Source organism: Lynx canadensis, chromosome B2 (assembly GCF_007474595.2).
Source record: "Lynx canadensis isolate LIC74 chromosome B2, mLynCan4.pri.v2, whole genome shotgun sequence".
NCBI lineage: Eukaryota > Metazoa > Chordata > Mammalia > Carnivora > Felidae > Lynx > Lynx canadensis.
Window position 1 is genome coordinate 55,368,360 of NC_044307.1, and position 22,186 is coordinate 55,390,545.

The following is a 22,186-nucleotide window of genomic DNA, read 5'->3' on the forward strand; positions in this document are numbered from 1 at the left end:
TAAATGGTGGAATTTACATGTGAAGCTGTGTGAACTGGACTTTTGTTTATTGGCAGTTTTTTGATTACCAATACAATTTCATTACTAGATATCAGTCTATTCAGATTTTGCTTTCTAATTCAAGACTTGAAAGATTATGTTTCTAGGAATTTACCCATTGCTTCTAGGTCATTCAAATTGTTGGCCTATAAATGTTTGTAGCAATCTCTTCTAATCTCTGTATTTCTGTGGTTTTGGTGTAACTTCTGTTTCATTTTTTTATTTTATATATTTGGGCCTAGTATCCTTTTTTCTTGATGAGTCTGGCTGAAGGCTTATTAATTTTATTTATCGTTTCAAGGAACCAGCACTTAGTATCATTGAACTGTTCTATTATTTTGTTTTTTCTTATTTATTTCTACTGTGATTTTTATTACTTCCTTCCTTCTACTAATGTTTGGATTTGTTTGTTCTTTTTTTCCAGTTCATTTAGCTGTAAGTTTAGATTGTTTATTTGAGATATTGTTTCTTGAAGTAAAGTTTTATCACTATAAACTTCCTTCTTAGAACTGCTTTTGCTGCATCCCATAGATTTTTGAATGTTGTGTTTCTATTTTCAATTTTCTCCAGGTATTTTTTGATTGCCTCTTTGATTTTCGTGTTGACCCATTAGCTGCTGAGTAGCATTCTATTTAGCCTCTATGTTTGTTTTTCCCAGTTTTTTCTTGAAATTGATTTCTAGTTTCATACTTTGTGGTTGGAAAAGATACTTGATATGATTCAACCTTTTTAAATTTATTGAGACTTTCTTTGTGATGTAACATGTGATCTATCCTGGAGTTGATCCATGTGCAATTGACAAAAAAAAGTGTATTCTGTTGCTTTTGGCTGCAAAGTTTTGTACCATCTATGAAGTCAATCTGGTATAATGTATCATTTAAGGCCACTGTTTCTTTACTGATTTTCTGCCTGAGAAATATATTCATTGATGTAAGTGGAGGGCTAACGATCCCTACTATTATTGCCTTACTGTCAATTTTTTCTCTACATATCTGTTACTATTTGCTTTATATATTTAAGCATACCTATTTCGGAAGCATATTTATTTATTTATTTATTTATTTATTTATTTATTTATTTAAAAACAAGCTCTAGCCAATTTTATTAACGAAAAATTTTACGTGATTTACTTTTCACCAGTCTGTTCTGGCTTGCTTCGAATGATATCAGAATCACCTGGATCAATAATAGCCAGTGTGCACACTCTGTAGTATTTCCCACATGCTGTGCCCAATTCAATATTATTGCCGCTGTAGTGATGGACACCAGTTTTGGCCAACATGGCATAGTATTCTATTTCAGATTTCTTCAAGGCTGGGCAGTTGTTGGCAAGGATGACCCGTTTCGCTTTGCCATGTCTGATCATTTTCAGAGTCTGCTTGTACCCCAACACGTACTTCCCACTTTTCATAACGAGTTGGAGCCTAGAGTTGATGGGCTCCAGCGACTTTTTCATCTTCTTTGAGGCCACCATCTTCCTGCCTTAGGTACTGGGCGGACCCAACCAGAAGCAACCGCCAAAATGGCCCGGAGAGAGAAAGGGAAGCATAGATATTTATAGGTGGTACCACTATTTAATGCCCTTCTCTGTCTCTTGATAAAATCTCTGAAGTGTAACCCTGCTTTCTTTTTGTTTTCATTTTCTGGAATATCTTTTTTCATGTCTTCTTTCCATTTGTATGTATCTTTAAGTCAGAAGTGAGTCTCTTTAGGTAGCATATAGTTAAGTCCCTGCAATATTTCCTGTAAGCCCACTTCAGTGGCAATAAAGCCTTTTAACTTTTGTTAAAACTTTTTGTCTAGAAAATTCTTAATCTCTTTTTGAATTCTTAATATTAACCTTGCCAGATATAATATTCTTGGTTGTAGGGTTTTTCCTTTTAGCATCTTAAGTATATCATACCACTTCATTGTGGCCTGCAAAAATTCATCTAAATAGTCATTCATCAGCTATTCATCAGCTAATAGTCTTATGGGTATTACCTTGTACATAGCTATTTTCATTTATCTTGCTGCTTTTTAAAATTTTTTTAAAAAAAAAATTAAAAAATTTTAATGTTTATTTATTTTTGAGAGAGATAGAGCACCAGCAGGGGATGGACAGAGAGAGGGAGAGGGAGGGAGACAGGATCTGAAGCAGGCTCCAGGCTCTGAACTGTCAGCACAGAGCCCAACATGAGTGGGCTCTGTTAGATCATAGAGTTAGATCTCTCTAACTCACAGACTGAGAGATCATGACCTGGAACAAAGTCAGACACTCAACTGACTGAGCCACACCATATCTTGATGCTTTTAAGAGTCTCTATCTTTAATTTTGGGCATTTAAATTATTATGTGTCTTGGCATAGATCTGTTTGGATTCATCCCACTTGGGGCTCTCTGTGCTTTCTAGACCTAGGTATCTGTTTCCTTCTTCAGGTTAGGGAAGTTTTCAGCTGTTATTCAGAGAAGTTTTCTGTCTGTCTTGCTTTTCCTGGGCCCCCTAAAATGCAAATGTTAATATGCTCAATATTGTTCCTGAAGTCCCCTAAAATTTTTAAAAATTCTGTTTGCTGTTGTTGTTTGTTGTTGTTTAACTTGGTTGATTTCCACTATCTTGTCTTCCAGATCACTGATCTATGTGTCTGCATCATCTAATCAGCCACAGCTTCCTTCTGCTACCTTCTTCATTTCAGTTATTGTATTCTTTAGCTCTGATTATTTATTTTTTATGTCTTCTATCTCTTTGTTCAAGTTCTGTTTTTCTTCATTCTTCCCTTGATTTGGGTGAACATCTTTATGAGCATTACTTTGAACTCCTTTTTTTTTTAATGCTTACTTATTTTTGAGAGAGAGAGAGAGAGAGAGAGAGAGAGAGAGAGAGAAAGCAGGGGAGGGGCAGAAAGAGACAGAATCTGAAGAAGGCTCCAGACTCTGAGCTGTCATCACAGAGCCTGAGGTGGGGCTCAAACTCATGAACTGTGAGATCATGATCTGAGCTGAAATAGGTCGCTTAACTGACTGAGCCACCCAGGCACCCTCATTACTTTGAATTCCTTACAGGTAGATTACTTATCTCCATTTTTAAAAAGAACTTTTTTATGATTTTTTAAACATATTTCTCTGTTTTCTCATTTTGCCTGACTCTCTGTTTTCATATATTAAACTGATAGCTTTGTCTCCCAGGCTTGAAAGAGTGGCCATATGTAGAAAGTGTCCTGTGTGTTCCACAAGTGTACTCCTACCTAGTCACCAGAGCCAGGGACTCCAGGGATGTCCTTTGTATGTATTGTGTGAACCATTCTATTATGACTGTGATTTAAGTGTTGCTCATGGGTGGGGCTGGAACCGGCTAAGCTGGTGGCAACTGCTGGCCACAACTGGCCACTGGTGGTCAGGTCTGGTCCCACTAGGGCAAAAGATTCCAGGGAGACACTGGTGACATTCAAGGCCACCTGTTGGGTATTGTGGAACAGGAGTTGCTTTGGTGGGGCATTGATCCCAGCTGAGTCTATCTGCTGAGTGTGACAGTATGGAAGTCACTTTGGGGAAGAGCTGGTTCTAGCCAAGCGATTCACTATAAGAGCCACTTTGGAGAGGCTCCTGCTGGGGCAGGTCCATAGGGGAAAACCAAGTCTAGGTAAGCAGTACTAGAAAGATGGATGGAGAGTTTCAGAAATGGCACTTGCTGGCACTGGGCCAGCAAGGTAGAGGAGGGTAAGAATAATGATGCCTGCAAGTGCTCCATTCCTGGAGAAAGTTTCTCCAGATCCATGCCCCTATGTTTTATACTCTAAAATTCGTCAATAAATCTTTACATAAGGCCCAAGAACTTCTAAACTGCTTTCCCTCTGCTGGGTCTTGGAGCAAGTGAGTTTGTACATGGGCCCTTTAAGAGTGGAGTCCTTGGTTTCCTTGGTTTCCTGCTGATTTTCAAAGGCAGATAGTATATAGGCTTGTTTCCCCAGTACTAGTTCCCTGGGTGTGTATGCCCAGTGTGGGGCTTGAACTCTCTCACTCCTCAGGAAGGACCTCTGTGTTTGTGATATTGCTCCCACTGTTGGTCTCTGTGCTGGGACTGTGTATCCTGAGGTCATATCTTTACCCCTTCTGCATACTTGAGGTGGCTTTTTCTTATATTTTTAGTTAATGGAAGAGGTGTTCTGCTGGTCTTTAGGTCATTCTCAGAGTTGCTCTATATGCAGTTGTAGTTTTGGTGTGTTGTGGGAGGAGGTGAGCTCAGGGCTTTCCTACTCTGTCATCTTGGTCCTGAGTTATGGTTGATTTTTATTCCTTCAGTCTGTATCAGCAATAGATATCAATTGGCATTCAAGCTAAACTATAGTTTTAACTAGCTCTAGATTAGTTGATTGCATCAGTGTAGTCCCCTCCCCGCCGCCCCCCCCCCCCACTGGCTTTTCCTCTAAATCTAATTACTGATTTTATGGTTTTCAACATTGCTGCTGATGAAAGCTTTTTTTTAATTTTCTTTTTTCCCACATATTGTGCCTCGCTTTACCAAAACCATCATAATATGTTGGTGACTTTTGCAAACCAATAATGTTATTTTTTTTAACAAAACCTTTGGGAACTTCATTTAAAATTTTTTATTTATTTCTGAGAGAGAAAGACAGAGTCAAATAGGTGAGAGACAGGGAGAGATAGGGAGACACAGAATCCGAAACAGGGTTCAGGTTCTGAGCTGTCAGCACAGAGCCTGATGTGGGGCTCAAACCCCACAAACTGTGAGATCATGACCTGAACTGAAGTTGGATGCCCAACCAACTGAGACACCCAAGTGCCCCACCAATAATGCTATTTTTAGTGTTTACCAACAATTTTCCTGAGACAACTTATTCAGATCTCAGTACCAGAGTTCTCATTTGAAACAGATATTGAATTCTTTAAATAAAAAGGCTCCCAATATTTAAAAATAACCAGTATTGGAAAAAGTAAAAGAAAATGGACTGAGGAACTAAATAAACATTTTTCCAAGGAAGACATTCATATGGCCAAAAGGTACATGAGAAGGTGCTCAACATCACTAATAACCAGAAAAATATTAATAAAACCACAATGAGATATCACTTCCCACATATTAGAATGGCTACCATCAAAAATAAAGATGATCCAAGGGTGTGGAGAATAGGGAATCCTTGTGCAATGTTGGTGGAAATGTAAATTGGTGCAGTGACTATGAAAAACGTATGGAGGTTCCTCAGAAATATAAATGGAACTACCATATGATCCAGCAATACTGCTTGTGTGTATATATAGAAGGAAATAAGAACAAGATATTGAAGAGATCTGTACTCCCATGCTCATTCCAACATTACTCACAATAGCCAAAATATAGAAGCAACCCAAGTGTCCACCAACAGATGAATGGATAAAGAAGATATATACATATACAATGACATATTAGGACATTAGAATTATAAAGAAAACAAAGTCATTGAAACAGAGTAGAAAAGTGGTTGCCTGGGGCTGGGGGAAATGAGAAGAGGTTGGTAAAAGCCTATACTTTCAGTTATAAGATGAATAAGGTTTGGGGATGTAATGTAAAACATGGTGACTGTAGTTGATAACACTGTATTATATAAATGAAATCTACTAAGAGAGTGGAACTTAAAAGTTTTCACATTACACAGACGTGTGTGTTGTATAGTAATGGATATTAATTAACTAGATGGGGGGGATATAAACATATATCAAATTACCACAATGTACATTTAAATATATCACACTTTTGTCAATTATGCCTCAATCAATTTGCAAAAATATGTAGTAGCACATAAGAGAAACTAGGGTGAAAAAAAAGGCTAGGTTTTAGGCTTTGTGAGGAATGGCCTTATCCTGGCTTATTTTACTCAATGGTATAGCTTTTAAGGAGTCTTTCAAAATGAAAGTATGGGGTGTTTAATAGGGCCCTTTTATCTTGCTGGGCCTTGAAAGGTTGACTAACTTCTAGTCTGGGACAATTGTCTGGGACTTTCCCAGTTTTATTATTAGATGTCTTGCTTGCATCCTGGGAAACCCCTCAGTCCCAGGAAAACTGGGCAAGTAGTCACTTTAGCTTTGAGCTCAAATTTCTGTATCATGAGATAGCCAAAAAATATACCCAACCTCTCTTTTGACTGGTTCTTTTGAATCACCAAATGCCTGAGGGTTAAAAGGATGCTTAATGTCCTCACATATGTGAAGATCAATTCCACAGTCAGAATTTTGAATTTGCTCTTCTTTTGCCTGCCATACTCTTCCACTCAATCTTCCTGCAACTAGCATCATTTAGGACTCATCTCAAGTATCATTTCCCAAAAAATGACTTATGTACAATGCCCTTGTTCTTAGGGCATTCTCTCTCCCACTGCTCTATGTTATGCTCTTCATAGCACTTATCTATATCTCAAATTATTTGATTACATGCTTATTGTCTGGTTACCCTCACCTAAGATATTCATGGATATGAGTTTTTTAATGGCAGGAATTTAGTCCACCTTGTTTATTTCCATGTGCACAGCATTTAGAATATTTCCTGCAATTGGTAGGTCCTAAAGGAATACTTGCTGAATGAATAAGTAAATGAATGAATGACTCCTATTCAGTTGCATTTTCAAAGTTTCCCAAGACCTTAAGGATGCCTTACTGCAAGTTACACCACAGTAAATAACTCCCTATCTGACTCTTTGGGCCCCCTTCTCCAGTAGACTGAAATGGAGCTCTTTAAAGGGGCTCACTTGTCCAGTTGTTTTTCATAGTTAAACCAAGAAGCACAAGACCCCAAAGTTTAACTTTTAATAATTTAAATTCTTTATGAAATTTACAGCTCAACTATCCATGAACATCTTCATATGTCCTTAGGAAAGTCATGCAAGAGTAGGCTTATGTTAATGATCAGTATGTCAAAGCAAAATGCAAATGATTATGAGTCACTTTGCCGAGTGAATGTACTAGTGCTGTGGACTGTTGATGAACTCACAGGAAATGGTTGTACACAAGGGAACTCATACTGTGGCAAAGATTCTCATCAGAGCTGTATCTCTGACAGCCAGTGAGCCTCTATAGGATAAATAAAGAAAATCTGAACTGGAAGCTGGCTTTGGGATAATGATTATGTGGCTATTGCATGATCCTTATGAAGTATATCCTTGATAAATAATATAATAAGATTCCTAAAATACAATTTTCTTGGAATATTCTTTTTTCAGTAAGATGGCAAGTATCTCATATACATAGAACACATTTTTAATTTTGTGCTTACAGAAGCCAGGTTAAGGAAGTAAGATATAGACTATAATTATATAAACATAATAATAATAGCTGCCATATTGGGTGAACCAAAATCCATGAAGCCATATTCAACTCCTTTCTTCCTCTCACATTCTACATCCAATCATTCTGCACATCCTGTTGCTTCTATCATCAAATATATTCAGAATGTGACCATTTTCTGTCACCTCTACTGTTCCTACCCAGTTCCAAGGTCTTATGAAGTATTGTCTGAATTGTTGCAAAAATATTTAACTGGTATAACTTATTTCTAAATTTGTTAAACATTTAATGACAGCTTGAGAAAAGACAATATATTTTTATTTGTTTATGAGCGGGAAGCTGAGCAAAATTTATATAGCTGTTTTTCTAAGCTTTTGCAGGGTGTGGGGATGGGAAGAAGCAGACTATGGCCACCTGGCCAAATTCTTACTGCATATTTTTATAAATAAAGTTTTATTGGAACACAACCATGCTCCTTCATTTGCATATTGTGTATGGCTGCTTACATTAGAACTGCAGGGTTGAGTAGTGTAAACAGAGACCATTTGATCTGCAAGGCTTAAAATATTTACTCTTTGAAAAACACTCCCCCAAACTCATAGAAAAAGAGATCGTATTTGTGGTTACCAGAGGCAGGGAGTGTAGGGAGGGGGAACTGGAGGAAAGTAGTCAAAATGTACAAACTTCCAGTTACAAGTACAGTATTAGGAATGTAATATATAACATTAGGTATAGGTAATACTGCTGTGTGATATAGAGGATGGTTGTTAAGAAAGTAGATCCAGGGGCGCCTGGGTGGCGCAGTCGGTTAAGCGTCCGACTTCAGCCAGGTCACGATCTCGCGGTCCGTGAGTTCGAGCCCCGCGTCAGGCTCTGGGCTGATGGCTCAGAGCCTGGAGCCTGTTTCTGATTCTGTGTCTCCCTCTCTCTCTGCCCCTCCCCCGTTCATGCTCTGTCTCTCTCTGTCCCAAAAATAAATAAATGTTGGGGAAAAAAATTAAAAAAAAAAAAAAAAAAGAAAGTAGATCCTAAGAGTTCTCATCACAAAGACCCGATTTTAAAAAACAAGAAAAAAAGTATCTACATGATGGATGTTAATTAAACCTATTGTAGTAACCGCTTCACAATATATGTAAATTAAAGTATCATCTTGTACACCTTAAACATATACAGTGATGTATGTCTATTACTTGTCAATAAAACTGGAAAAAAAATTTACTATTTGGCCTTTAATGAAAAAGCTTGCTTGTCTCTGAGCTATAAGATAATATTTCAAGTTCTTGTAAAATCATTGTAAAACAGCATGTTATGTTTGCTTTCCTTAAGTCTAGCCAGTAAATTTCTAGAGGCATTATTATTAAACTTTCAGAATACTTATGTAAAGAAATTTTGTCAAAAGTCTAACCCAGAAAAGTTGCCTTCCCTAACACAACCCTGGTGTTTTTAAGATACATAAACTCAGTTCCAGTGATCTGGAAACCAATACCCTATCAATTGAAGTAATTAAAGTCCTCAGGCCACCACAATTTAAAATTAATGCTCTGGCCAAATTTCAACAAATGTTTTATGTGGCTCCATTTTCTGTTGCATTTACAAGTTGAATTAGATTCTTTCTTTCACAAAAGGGACCAAGAACATCATTCTACTCTGGAAACTTCCTGTAAGGCATATGTTTATTTATTGCATGACACTGGGTGCTCTTATTAATGGACTATCTGTATCATTAAAGTGGTTGTATCATCTAGTTCCAAAGCTCTATCATATATAAACTATATATTCTTGTGGGACTCAACTTATACTACTCACTTCAGCTCTCTTAACACCTCTCACATCTTATGTTTGCCTAAAACTGAGCTCTCAATTGTAACCACTACCCTCCAAATCTGCTTTACTTCAACAGTCCCCAGCTAGTTATGGCAACTGCCTCCTTCTAGTCACTCAGGCTAAATGACTTAGACTCATTCTTATGCTTCTTTTTCTCATATTCTGTATCCGAACTAACAATCTCAACGGCTTCAAAATATATCCAGAATCTTGTCACTTCTCACCATCTCCATGGCTACTGCCCAAGTACCATCATTTCTTATGTAGATCATTGCAATAGCCTTTCAGCTGGTATCCCAGTTTCTGCTCTTCCCTTCTTCAGTCTATTCTGAACAGAACAGCCACAGCAATGCTGTCTGATCATGTCTGTCTGCTCAGAACCCATAGATGGCTGCTTGACTTGCACAGAGTCAAATTGGAAGTCCCTACAGTAGTCTATCAGGTCTAGGTCTCTGTCACCTCTCAGGTCTCATCTCTGTACTCCCCTCTTTGCTCAGTTTGCTGTGGTTGCAAGGTTTCTTCAGTATTTCTGGACTATAATAAGCACGTCCCCTCTTTGCATTTGCTCTTCTCTCTGCCTCAAATAGGCTTTCCTCAGATATCCCATAGTTTATTCCTTCAGATCAGTTATCTGCCCAAATTTATCAAAATGGCCTGACCACCCTGTAAAATATCTCTGCTCTACCATCATTCCCTATCTAGAATATCTTCATCGTTTATTCTAACACCTACTACTACCTGATATATATAATTTTTTCATTTTTAGGATCTAAGAATAGGGAATGTTCACTGCTGTAAACCCAGCATCTAGTTTGGTACTTAGTACATGAAAGTTTAAAAAAATTTTAATTCCAGTACAGTTCACATACAGTGTTAGTTTCACATTAGTAAAATATAGTGATTCAACAATTTTATGTATTACTCAGTATTCATCAAGATAAGTGTACTCTTAACCTCTTCACCTATTTCATCCATTCATCCACCCAGCCATCTCCATTCTGGTAACAATCTTTTCTCTATAGTTTAGAGTCTGTTTCTTGGTTTGTCTCTCTTTCCCCCACCCTTTGTTTGTCTTGTTTATTAAGTTGCACATATGAGTGAAATCATATGATATTCGTCTTATTTCATTTAGCACTACATTCTCTAGATCCATCCATGTTATTGCAAATGGCAAGATTTCATTCTTTTTTATGGCTGAGTAATATTCCATTGTATATATTTACCACCTCTTCTTTATCCATTCATCTATCGATGGACACTTGGGCTGCTTCCATAATTTGGCTATTGTAAATAATGCTGCAATAAACATAAGGGTGCATATATCTTTTTCATTTAGTGTTTTCACTTTCTTTGGGTAAATGCCCAGTAATGGAATTACTGGATTATATGGTAGTTCTATTTTTAACTTTGGAGGAAATTCCATACTCTTTTGGCCACTTTGATGGGTGTGAGGTGATATCTCATGTGGTTTTGATTTGCATTTCCCTGATGAGTGATGTTGAACATCTTTTCATGTGTTTGTTAACAATCTATATGTCTTCTTTGGAGAAATGTCTGTTTATGTTTTCTGACCATTTATAAATTGGATTATTTGTGTTTTTGGTGTATTGAGCTGTATAAGTACATGGAAGATTTTTAATATGTATTTTTTGAATGACTGAATAGGCACTTAACCATGTTCCAGATTATGTGTGAATTCCTTTACATACATCATCGTACTGAATTCTCACAGCAAAAAATGAATCCACGTTTTTTGGGAGAACATCATCAAAAAGTTGACCTGTGAGCTGGACCCAGGCACTCAGAAGCTCCCCATGTTCTCCCCTGCTCTTGGAAGCTGAGTCCCACTTGCCTTTTCCCCTCCCAGAGGCTGTTTCAAGGACATAGCCTCGAGATAATAATGTGGCGTTGAGAACACCTGCATGTTATACATGACTAAACCCAGTTAAGGGCTCTTTATAAACTTTTAAGTTTTGGTGGGTAGGTGCAAAGATCCATTTGTCTTGCTGCTGCCTAAGACACGCCTTATATATAAATTCTCTTTGTTTTTATTAAAATTGCCAACTATTGGGGCACCTGGGTGGCTTAGTCAGTTGGGGGACCAACTTTGGCTCAGATCACGATCTCACAGCTCGTGAGTTTGAGCCCCGCCTCGGGCTCTGTGTTGACAGCTCGGAGCCTGGAGCCTGCTTCAGATTCTGTGTCTCCCTCTCTCTGTCCCTCCCCTGCTCACATACTGTCTCTGTTGCCCTCAAAAATAAACATTAAAGGGGCGCCTGGGTGGCGCAGTCGGTTAAGCGTCCGACTTCAGCCAGGTCACGATCTCGCGGTCCGGGAGTTCGAGCCCCGCGTCGGGCTCTGGGCTGATGGCTCAGAGCCTGGAGCCTGTTTCCGATTCTGTGTCTCCCTCTCTCTCTGCCCCTCGCCCGTTCATGCTCTGTCTCTCTCTGTCCCAAAAATAAATAAACGTTGAAAAAAAAATAAAAAAAAATAAACATTAAAAACTAAAAAAAAAAAAAAATTGCCACCTACCAACCTAATAAATACAATATTTATTAGTTTCAGGTTTACAACATTATTATAAAATGATCACAACCATATGACTAGTTATCATATAAAGTTATTACAATATTACTATATTCCCTATACTGTCCACCTCTTGCCAACCATCAGTTTCTTCTCTGTATTTATGAGACTGTTTGTTTTGTTTGATTACACATGTGAATAAAATCATGTATTTGTTTTTCTTTGATTTATTTAACTTAGCATTATATTCTCTGAGTCCATTCATGTTGTTACAAATGGCAAGATCTCATTCCTTTTTTGGGGCTGAGTAATATTCCATTGTGTACATATAGCACATCCTCTTTCTCCATTCACTGTCAATGGACAATTAGGTTGTTTCCATATCTTGGCTATTGCAAACAATGCTGCACTAAACATAAGGGTGTATGTGTCTTCTCAAATTAGCATTTCATTTACCACTGATAAATATTCAGAAGTGCAATTGCTAAATTGTATGGCAGTTCCAATTTTTAACTCCAGTATAGTAACATTTAGTGTTATATTAGTTTCAGATGTATAATATAGTGATTCAGCAATTCCATTTATCATCTGGTGCTCATCAAGACAAGTGTACTTTTTAATCGCTATCATCTATTTAACCCATCCGCCCATCCACCTCCCCTCTGGTAACCATTAGCTTGTCCTCTCTAGTTAAGAGTCTGTTCCTTGGTTTGCCTTTTTTCCTTTGCTCATTTGTTTCATTTCTAAGTATCATATGACTTAATTTGCTTAGCATTATACTCTCTAGTTCCAACCATGTTGTTGCATATGGCAAGATTTTATTTTTAAAGGCTAAATAATATTATTGTATATATATTTCATATCTTTATCCATTCATCTATTGATGGGAACTTGAGCTGCTTCCATATCTTGGCTATTGTAAATAATGCTGCTATAAACATTGGGGTATATATGTTCCTTTGGATTAGTGTTTTTGTATTTGTAGTGTCATTCCTAGATTGTAGGGTAGTTCTATTGTAACTTTTTGAGGAACCTCCATACTGTTTTCCACAGTGGGTGCACCAGTTTGCATTCCCACCAGTGCAAGAGGGTTTCTTTGTCTCTACATCCTCACCAACAAGTGTTGTTTCTTGTGTTGTTGATTTTAGCCATTCTGACAGATGTGAGGTGATATCTCATTGTGGTTTTGATTTGTGATGAGTGATGATAAACATCTTTTCATGTGTCTGTTGGCCATCTGGATGTCTTCTTTGGAGAAATGTCTATTCATGTCTTCTGTCCACTTTTTAATTGGAATATTTGGTTTTTGGGTATTGAGTTTTTATATGTTCTTTATATATTTTGGATACCCAATATAGGAACACCTAAATATATAAAGTAAATATTAATAGACATAAAGGGAATGGAAGATATCCATCACAGAAAAGGATGGACCTGGGTTTTGTAAATAACCGGATAGATTCAAATTGCAATGCTGTGTAAGACCTTGTGTTAGATAGTCTTGCAACAAGCACCTGTGACTCTCTCAAGGCACTTCTCTGGCCTCGGAGGAAGCTTGGACACGTATAAAGCAGGCTGAATGTGCCAGCAGAATGAACATCCCAAGAATCATCTCAGCCAATGATGGACATGAGTTGGAAGATAGCTTTCCTAACTTCCTTCCTGAGTAGGGGACAACTCTGTAGCCTGTGTAGCCTATTCTTAGCCATATTTTAGAGGTCTTTAGCAGGACTAAGTCCTAATCGCCTCCAGTAGTAACTAGCTTATCAACACATCTTCTAGTGGCATGTTTCCCTTTCCTGTCTCACTCTCCTACTGGTATTTCTCGCGATCATCTCCAATATAAACTGCCTACCTTCAAATCCTTTTGGGATCTACTTCTGGGAAACCTTGACTAAAATATATGATCTATGATACACTAGAGTTTAGGAATACTTAACATTTGTGTCCAAACAGATTTGCACAGTTAAGTCACTGACATAATTATGAAAGCTATGATGACAGGGGAAATTTTCCTGCTGACCTGCTCATCTGCCTTCTATACTGTGAGAAAGAATCTGCAAAGAGCAATGTGGTACGAAATGAATTGCAAACTGAAGGCTGTGTGTCCCTATATTCTTTGAGTAGCTTTGTGGAGTAGGTGGGTAGAAAAGGAATGATTACTAAACCCAGGTTTACCAAGTGCCAGTATCAGCTGGGCAGCTTACTTACAGATGGTTGGGCCTCACTGTTGTCTGAGAGGAGTTAACAGACAGTATCCTCCCAGGCCCCTGTGTTCTCATTTATTGGGCTGAGAGTGGGACATGAGAAGTAAAAAGTTCCAACTATGTTTAGGAAGAGTTTATCCCTTCAATGAACACTGATTGACCATGATGAAATGCCAGGTACAGTGTTAATTAAGATGCATGTTGCACTCAGGACACCTGGGTGGCTCAGTCAGTTAAGAGTCTGACTCTTGATCTCAGATCAGGTCATGATCTCACTGTTTGGGAGATTGAGCCCTGTGTTGGGCTCTGTGCTGATAGCTCAGAGCCTGCTTGGGATGCTCTCCCTTCTCTCCCCCGCCCCCCCCCCCATCAAAATCAATCAATATTTTTTTATTTTTTTAAATATATAATTTATTGTCAAATTGGTTTCCACACAACACCCAGTGCTCATCCCAACAGGTGCCTTCCTCAATGCCCATCACCCACTTTCCCCTCTTTCCCACCTCCCATCAACCCTCAGTTTGTTCTCAGTATTTAAGGGTCTCTTATGGTTTTCCTCCTCTCCTCTCTGTAACTTTTTTTACCCCCTTCCCCTACCTCTGGTCTTCTGTTGAGTTTCTCAGGATCCACATATGAGTGAAAACATATGGTATCTGTCTTTCTCTGCCTGACTCATTTCACTTAGCATAATACTCTCCAGTTCCATCCACATTGCTACACATGGCCAGATTTCATTCTTTCTCATTGCCAAGTAGTATTCCATTGTATATATAAACCACATCTTCTTTATCCATTCATCAGTTGATGGCCATTTAGGCTCTTTCCATAATTTGGCTATTGTTGAAAGTGCTGCTATAAACATTAGGGTACAGGTGCCCCTATGCATCAGCACTCCTTTATCCCTTGGGTAGATTTCTAGCAGTGTTATTTCTGGGCCATAGGGTAGATCTATTTTTAATTTTTTGAGGAACCTCCACACTGTTTTCCAGAGTGGCTGCACCAGTTTGCATTCCCACCAACAGTGCAAGAGGGTTTCTGTTTCTCCACATCCTCTCCAGCATCTATAGCCACTCTGACATTCATGAGGTGGTGTCTCAGTGTGGTTTTGATTTGTATTTCCCTGATGAGGAGTGATGTTGAGCATCTTTTCATGTGCCTGTTGGCCATCTGGATGTCTTCTTTACAAAAGTGTCTATTCATGTTTGCTGCCCATTTCTTCACTGAGTTATTTGTTTTTTGGATGTGACTTAGGTAAGTTCTTTACAGATTTTGGATACTTACCCTTCATCCGATATGTCATTTGCAAATATCTTCTCCCATTCCAAAGGTTGCCTTTTAGTTTTGTTGATTGTCTCCTTTGCAGTGCAGAAGCTATTTATCTTCATGAGGTCCCAATAGTTCATTTTTGCTTTTAATTTCCCTTGCCTTTGGAGATGTGTCAAGTAAGAAATTGCTGTGGCTGAGGTCAGAGAGGTTTTTTCCTGCTTTCTCCTTTAGGGTTTTGATGGTTTTCTGTCTCACATTCAGGTCCTTTATCCATTTTGAGTTTATTTTTGTGAATGGTGTAAGAAAGTGGTCTAGTTTCATTCTTCTGCATGTTGCTGTCCAGTTCTCCCAGCAACATTTGTTAAAGAAACTGTCTTTTTTCCATTGGATATTCTTTCTTGCTTCGTCAAAGATTAGTTGGCCATATATTTGTGGGTCAAATTCGGAAGTCTCTATTATATTCCATTGGTCTATGTGCCTGTTTTTGTGCCAATACCATGCTATCTTGATTACAGCTTTGTAGTAGAAGCCAAAGTCTGGGATTGTGATGCCTCCTGCTTTGGTTTTTTTTTTTTTTTTTTTTTTTTTTTATATATATGAAATTTATTGACATATTGGTTTCCATACAACACCCAGTGCTCATCCCAAAAGGTGCCCTCCTCAATACCCATCACCCACCCTCCCCTCCCTCCCACCCCCCATCAACCCTCAGTTTGTTCTCAGTTTTTTTTTTTTTTTTTTAAATTTTTTTTCAACGTTTATTTATTTTTGGGACAGAGAGAGACAGAGCATGAGCGGGGGAGGGGCAGAGAGAGAGGGAGACACAGAATCAGAAACAGGCTCCAGGCTCCGAGCCATCAGCCCAGAGCCTGACGCGGGGCTCGAACTCACGGACCGCGAGATCGTGACCTGGCTGAAGTCGGACGCTTAACCGACTGCGCCACCCAGGCGCCCCTGTTCTCAGTTTTTAACAGTCTCCTATGCTTTGGCTCTCTCCCACTCTAACCTCTTTTTTTTTTTTTTTCCTTCCTGCTTTGGTTTTTTTTTTAATGTTACTCTGGCTATTCGGGGTCTTTTGTGGTTCCACACAAATTTTAGGATTGCTTGTTCTAGCTTCGAGAAGAATACGGGTGCAATTTTGATTGGGATTGCATTGAATGTGTAGATAGCTTTGGGTAGTATTGACATTTTAACAATCTTCTTTCTTCCAATCCATGAGCACGGAATGTTTTTCCATTTCTTTGTATCTTCAATTTCCTTCATAAGCTTTCTATAGTTTTCAACATATAGATCTTTTATATCTTTGGTTAGGTTTATTCCTAGGTATTTTATGATTCTTGGTGCAACTGTGAATGGGACCTATTTCATTATTTGTCTTTCTGTTGCTTCATTATTGGTGTATAAAAATGCACCTGATTTCTGTATATAAATTTTGTATCCTGCGACTTGCTAAATTCACGTATAAATTCTAGCAGACTTTTGGTGGAGACTGTCGGGTTTTCCATGTATACTATCATGTCATCTGTAAAAACTGAAAGCTTGACTTCATCTTTGCTAATTTTGATGCCTTTGATTTCCTTTTGTTGTCTGATGGCTGATGCTAGAACTTCCAACACTATGTTAAACAACAGCGGTAAGAGTGGACATCCCTGTCGTGTTCCTGATCTCAGGGGGAAAGCTCTCAGTTTTCCCTCATTGAGGATGATATTAGCTGTGGGCTTTTCATAAATGGTTTTTTATGAAGTTTAAGTATGTTCCTTTTATCCCAACTTTCTCGAGGGTTTTATCAAGAAAGGATGTTGAATTTTGTCAAATGCTTTTTCTGCATTGATGCAGACTGGGTGACTCAGTAGATTAAACATCTGACTTCAGCTCAGGTCATGATCTCATGGTTTGTGAGTTTGAGCCCTGCATCAGGCTCCCTGCTGTCAGCACTGAGCTGGCTTTGAATCCTCTGTCTCCTTCTCTCTCTGCACCCCCAGCTCCTGTTGTGCTTTCTCTCTCTCAGAAATAAATATTAAAAAAAAAAAGATGCATGTTGCACTAACACCACTTTAGAAAATAAACTCATGAGAAGAATTAAGTTAAAATATGACAAGACTAGAAAATTTCCAAACTCAACCACTTATTTTCTAGCATCCTTTTGTAGGACATTATTCAGAAGAACTTTAGATGGCTAAGGTCATTCTACACATAGTAATGAAGACAATTTTATTGTTACTAATAAATGGTATAAATGTATATATTCAAGAAGTTAGATATACTTTTTATTCAAAACCTATCAGTCCATGAAACTATTTTGTAAAGACCATATATATATATATATATATATATATATATATGTAGATCTATATATGACAATTTTACTTAAACTTTATTTGTCAAATCTCTATTGGTCCCTATAATAATTTGTCATTATTTATCTTCCTACTTAATTCTCTAGTATAAAAAACTTGTGGCTAAGTAACTAAAATTCTAAACCATGTTTTTTTTCAACTATGGCATATATGGTTTAGTAATATTGTATCTATCATAGTACATCAATTTTATGTACAGACTATTGCTTCTTAAGCGTATTTTATCATCTTAGATTTCCTAAAAATTTTTTTTTAATGTTTACTTTTGAGAGAGAGAGAGAAAGAGAAAGAGAGAGAGAGAGAGAAGGAGATAGAGTGTGAACAGCAGAGGAGCAGAGAGAGAGAGAGGGAGACACAGAATATGAAGCAGTCTCCAAGCTCTGAGCTGTCAGCACAGAGTCTGAAACGGGGCTCGAACTCATGAACCATGAGATCATGACCTGAGGTGAAGTCGGTCACTTAACCGACTGAGCCACCCAGGCTCCCCTTAGATTTCTTATTGTAAGAAGATGTTTGGGGCGCCTGGGTGGCGCAGTCGGTTAAGCGTCCGACTTCAGCCAGGTCACGATCTCGCGATCCGTGAGTTCGAGCCCCGCGTCAGGCTCTGGGCTGATGGCTCAGAGCCTGGAGCCTGGTTCCGATTCTGTGTCTCCCTCTCTCTCTGCCCCTCCCCCGTTCATGCTCTGTCTCTCTCTGTCCCAAAAATAAACGTTGAAAAAAAAATTAAAAAAAAAAAAGATGTTTGCTTAATTTGAAGAAATTAGCTTTTCTCTCCAAAATGTACTTCTTTATTACCTGAAAATGTATGTTTTTAACATGACATTTCTTTTATTATAGAAATATAAATTAAAGCACAGATTTCATAAGTACATAATTAAAATCATCTTTAAAAATATATATAGTTTTTCTAATAGAAAGTCAGTCCACTACCAAGGCATTAAATCTTTTCCATATTAAATATCATTGGGGCTCCTGGGTGGCGCAGTCGGTTAAGCGTCCGACTTCAGCCAGGTCACGATCTTGCGGTCCGTGAGTTCGAGCCCCGCGTCAGGCTCTGGGCTGATGGCTCAGAGCCTGGAGCCTGTTTCCGATTCTGTGTCTCCCTCTCTCTCTGCCCCTCCCCCGTTCATGCTCTGTCTCTCTCTGTCCCAAAAAAAATAAATAAACGTTGAAAAAAAAAAATTAAAAAAAAATGTCATGAGGTGCATTATTGAATTCCATGTTAGATTTTCAATGGGCTGATACACAGCCATCATATTTTGTGTCTTGTATCTCATATATATATATATATATATATACACACACACACACACACACACATATACATATATACATATATATGTATGTATATGTATACATATATATGTATGTATATATATATACATACATACATATATACATACAAACATAAAATATTTATTTATATAAATATAACATGGACATATTATATATAACAGTATATAATATATAAAACATGTAAATATATAATATATATGTTATATACAATATGTATATAAAATACATGTCACACATTTCACATTTATTGTATAATATGTATCATGTTTATATATCATGTCATACATTTATATGTTCTATTCACATACATATATTTATAACTTTATTTTAGTTCTTTTACTTTCTCTTTCTAGTGTTCATTCTTTAAAAGTCCTCTCCTTCCTCATCTCACCTGTGTCTCCAGGGTAGGCATGGTTTATTTATGGGTTTGACTCTTTTAGTCACCATTTGTAGGGCTGATGTGATCTGGAATGTGTTATATCAGTCTATTTAGGTAGTAATCAGATTGCATCCTTCTGGGGAAGGTCAGTTGGTGCTCAGTGGAGAAGATACAGGTAATGTGTAAGAGCTAGCAGTAGCCCACGTTCTTATTTCTATTCTGAAATGCAATTTACTCTAGTTATAGGTAAGTTACTTCAGCTTTACTTGAAAGTGCACAGCTGCTTGATAATAGTTGATGGCCGATAACTGAGTTGTTTCTAGTTTTGCCACTAGATTTGACTTTGGGCAGGAAACTGAAAGACATCTCTCTATTTTGTCTTGTCAGTGTGAGAAATGAGAATAATAATGCTGCCCACTTTACAAGGGAAGCCTTAATGAATTTTACTTTTGTAAAGCATTGTGAGATCCTGAGGCAAGGGGTGCTGGGAGAGTTTGGGCAGCTGTAGAAACAGAAAAGTACCCTTTATTTTTGGTATTTCAAATGTATTCTCTCAGCATGACAGCAATAACACTATCAGCTTTTAAATTATTGTTAATAATAAGAAGTAGACGGGGCACCTGGGTGGCTCAGTAGGTTGAGCATCTGGCTCTTGATTTTGACTCAGGTCATGATCTCAGGGTTGTGGGATCAAGCCCCACCTTGGGTTCCATACTGAGTGTGGAACCTGCTTAAGATTTTCTCTCCCTCTCCCACTGCCACTGCCTCTCCCCAGTTTGTTCACTCTATCTAAAAAAAATAAATAAATAAGAAGTGGAATTTAGTAGGAAGAAACTGGAAATCTGGAAATCTTGAAATATTTTTCATATTTACCCAAGACCTGAGTTTTCTGTATACCTATGTGATTCTATAAAATTAGTTATCTTGGTTATTCCTTACAAAATAAAAACAAAATAAAGCTTGGAAATATCTGTTTTATTTCTAACAAGGCAAGTATCAATACACAAAATTCTACAGTTCAGACAAGGCCAGCATTAGAGGAAAGAGAATGATGATGGTGAAATGGACATTCATTCTGGAAGACCTCCTTAAGGATGTGGATTATAACACAGATAGTAGCATACTATTAATTTCTGTAATAAATTATGTATTAAGAATTATGGAATGAATTTGTGTAACAAATTATATAATAAGAGATATGATGGTTTTATTCATGTAGTAAGACTGTCAGCTAAACTCACCTTGTGCCATGGAAACACATAGAGAACAACCATCTTAGTGTAAATAACTCAGAAAATGACCCAAAGGTTCAAGGGCACCTGGGTAGCTCAGTTGGTTAAGTGTCTGGCTCTTAATTTTGGCTCAGGACATGATCTCATGGTTTTTGAGTTTGAGGCCTGCATTGGGCTCTGTGCTGACAGCACTGAGCCTGCTTGGGATTCTCTCTCTGTCTCTCCCATGCTCATTCTCTCTCTCTCTGTCTTTCAAGTAAATAAACCTAAAAAATTTTTAAAAAAGAAAGAAAATGGCTTAAAGACTGGCAGAACAGACTAAGATTAACATAGAGAAGAGGTCATATTGAAGATAGGAAGAGGGGCAGAGATGCAGTCAGGAACCAAGCTGACTTATGAGATTGTCCACAGGAGGGAGGGTTACTGCAAACTGGGAGAAAGGAGAGGAGCAGACCTCACGCTGGGAACCCCAGGCATGGGGGCCTGCACTGGGAAGACAAATCCCCAAAATATTTGGCTTTGAAAACCAGAGGGGCTTAATTTTGCAAGTTTTTGCAGTCAGTGGGGCTTAACACTTGGAACTTTAAAAAACAGCAGCTTGGCTGTGGGAGAGCCAGAGGGTGATATAGGAAACTGAGTTCCTCCCTTAAAGAGACAGTATAACAGCCCCACTGAGATGTAGCATAGAAGCAGCAGTTTGAAAAATGCCTGAGGAAAATAGGAAGATTTATTTTACTAATCTCAGAATGTGTGCTGAAGGGGTAGGGATCTTTAGTAGATTTCTACAAGAACAAAAGATCTGGTGGGTGCCATTTCTCTTCCCTGCCCCCCCCCCCCAGATACACTGACATCTGTGGGAACCAGTGTAGTGTGAAGACTCTCCTTTTAGCTTGCTAACAGCATGCCCCACACCTATGCTTTTCTGTGATCCACCCCTCTCCAACCTGTCCTAAATTGAAGTCCATCCAAAGCAGTGCCAGAAGCATGACATTGTGTAAGCAGCACCAACAAAGTCTAGCCCCACTCTAAAGTGACTCCTGTCCCTTTACAGAGGAGATGAGAGGAGAATATAAGCACACACAGCAGGGCTGGGTGCAGACAGCTGGTCTGACTACAAGCCCCACCCACCGATGAAAGCCTCTTAGGGACAACACAGGAAAGGGCCTTGCATTTTGGTGTGACAGCAGCTCTAGAAAACATCTAGTCTGACCCAACTTAAGACTAAGGTGGCCCTAGACTGGCCCATTAACAACACGTGGACCAAACCCTACCCACAAGAGGCAAACTGTAGACAGCTGAACTGAAGGCAAACATAGCTCAGTGACAGCAGTGGGGTTGTAACACCTGGAGGACAGAGTAATGGAAAGCAATCAAGCTGAACAGCAGAAAGAAAAAAATCACAATAAAAAATGAGGGGCACCTGGGTGGCTCAGTTGGTTAACATCCAACTCAGATCTCAGCTCAGGTATTGATCTCAGGGTTGTGAGTTTGAGTCCTACTCTGGGCTCCATGTTGTGCATGGAGCCTACTTAAAAAATCTTAAAAAAAAGAAAAAGAAAAAGAAAATAGACATAGGGAACCAGTGACACTACCAGGTATAGTAACATTCACATTATAGGGATCCCAGAAGGCAAAGAGAGACCAAAGGGGGCAGAAAATTTATTTGAAGAAATAATAGCTGAAAACTTCTTGACTCTGGGGAAGGAAACATATCCAGATCTAGGAGGCACAGAGTTGTCCCAACAAAATCAACCCAAGGAGGTCTACCCCAAGGCACATAGTAATTAAATTAGCAAAAAGTAGTGACAA

At 38.4% G+C, this 22,186-nt stretch overlaps 1 protein-coding gene across 1 annotated transcript; it reads right to left on the reverse strand.

The window, feature by feature from the left end:
* Positions 1 to 1,120: 1,120 nt before the first annotated feature.
* Positions 1,121 to 16,018, reverse strand: LOC115513334 (60S ribosomal protein L30-like). Its single transcript, XM_030314568.1, has 2 exons — positions 16,009 to 16,018; positions 1,121 to 1,529 (listed from the first exon to the last, which is right to left on the reverse strand). The coding sequence occupies exon 2, from the start codon at positions 1,511 to 1,513 to the stop codon at positions 1,166 to 1,168; it is 348 nt and encodes a 115-aa protein (XP_030170428.1). The 5' UTR covers positions 1,514 to 1,529; positions 16,009 to 16,018; the 3' UTR covers positions 1,121 to 1,165.
* Between the last annotated feature and the right edge of the window lie 6,168 nt (positions 16,019 to 22,186).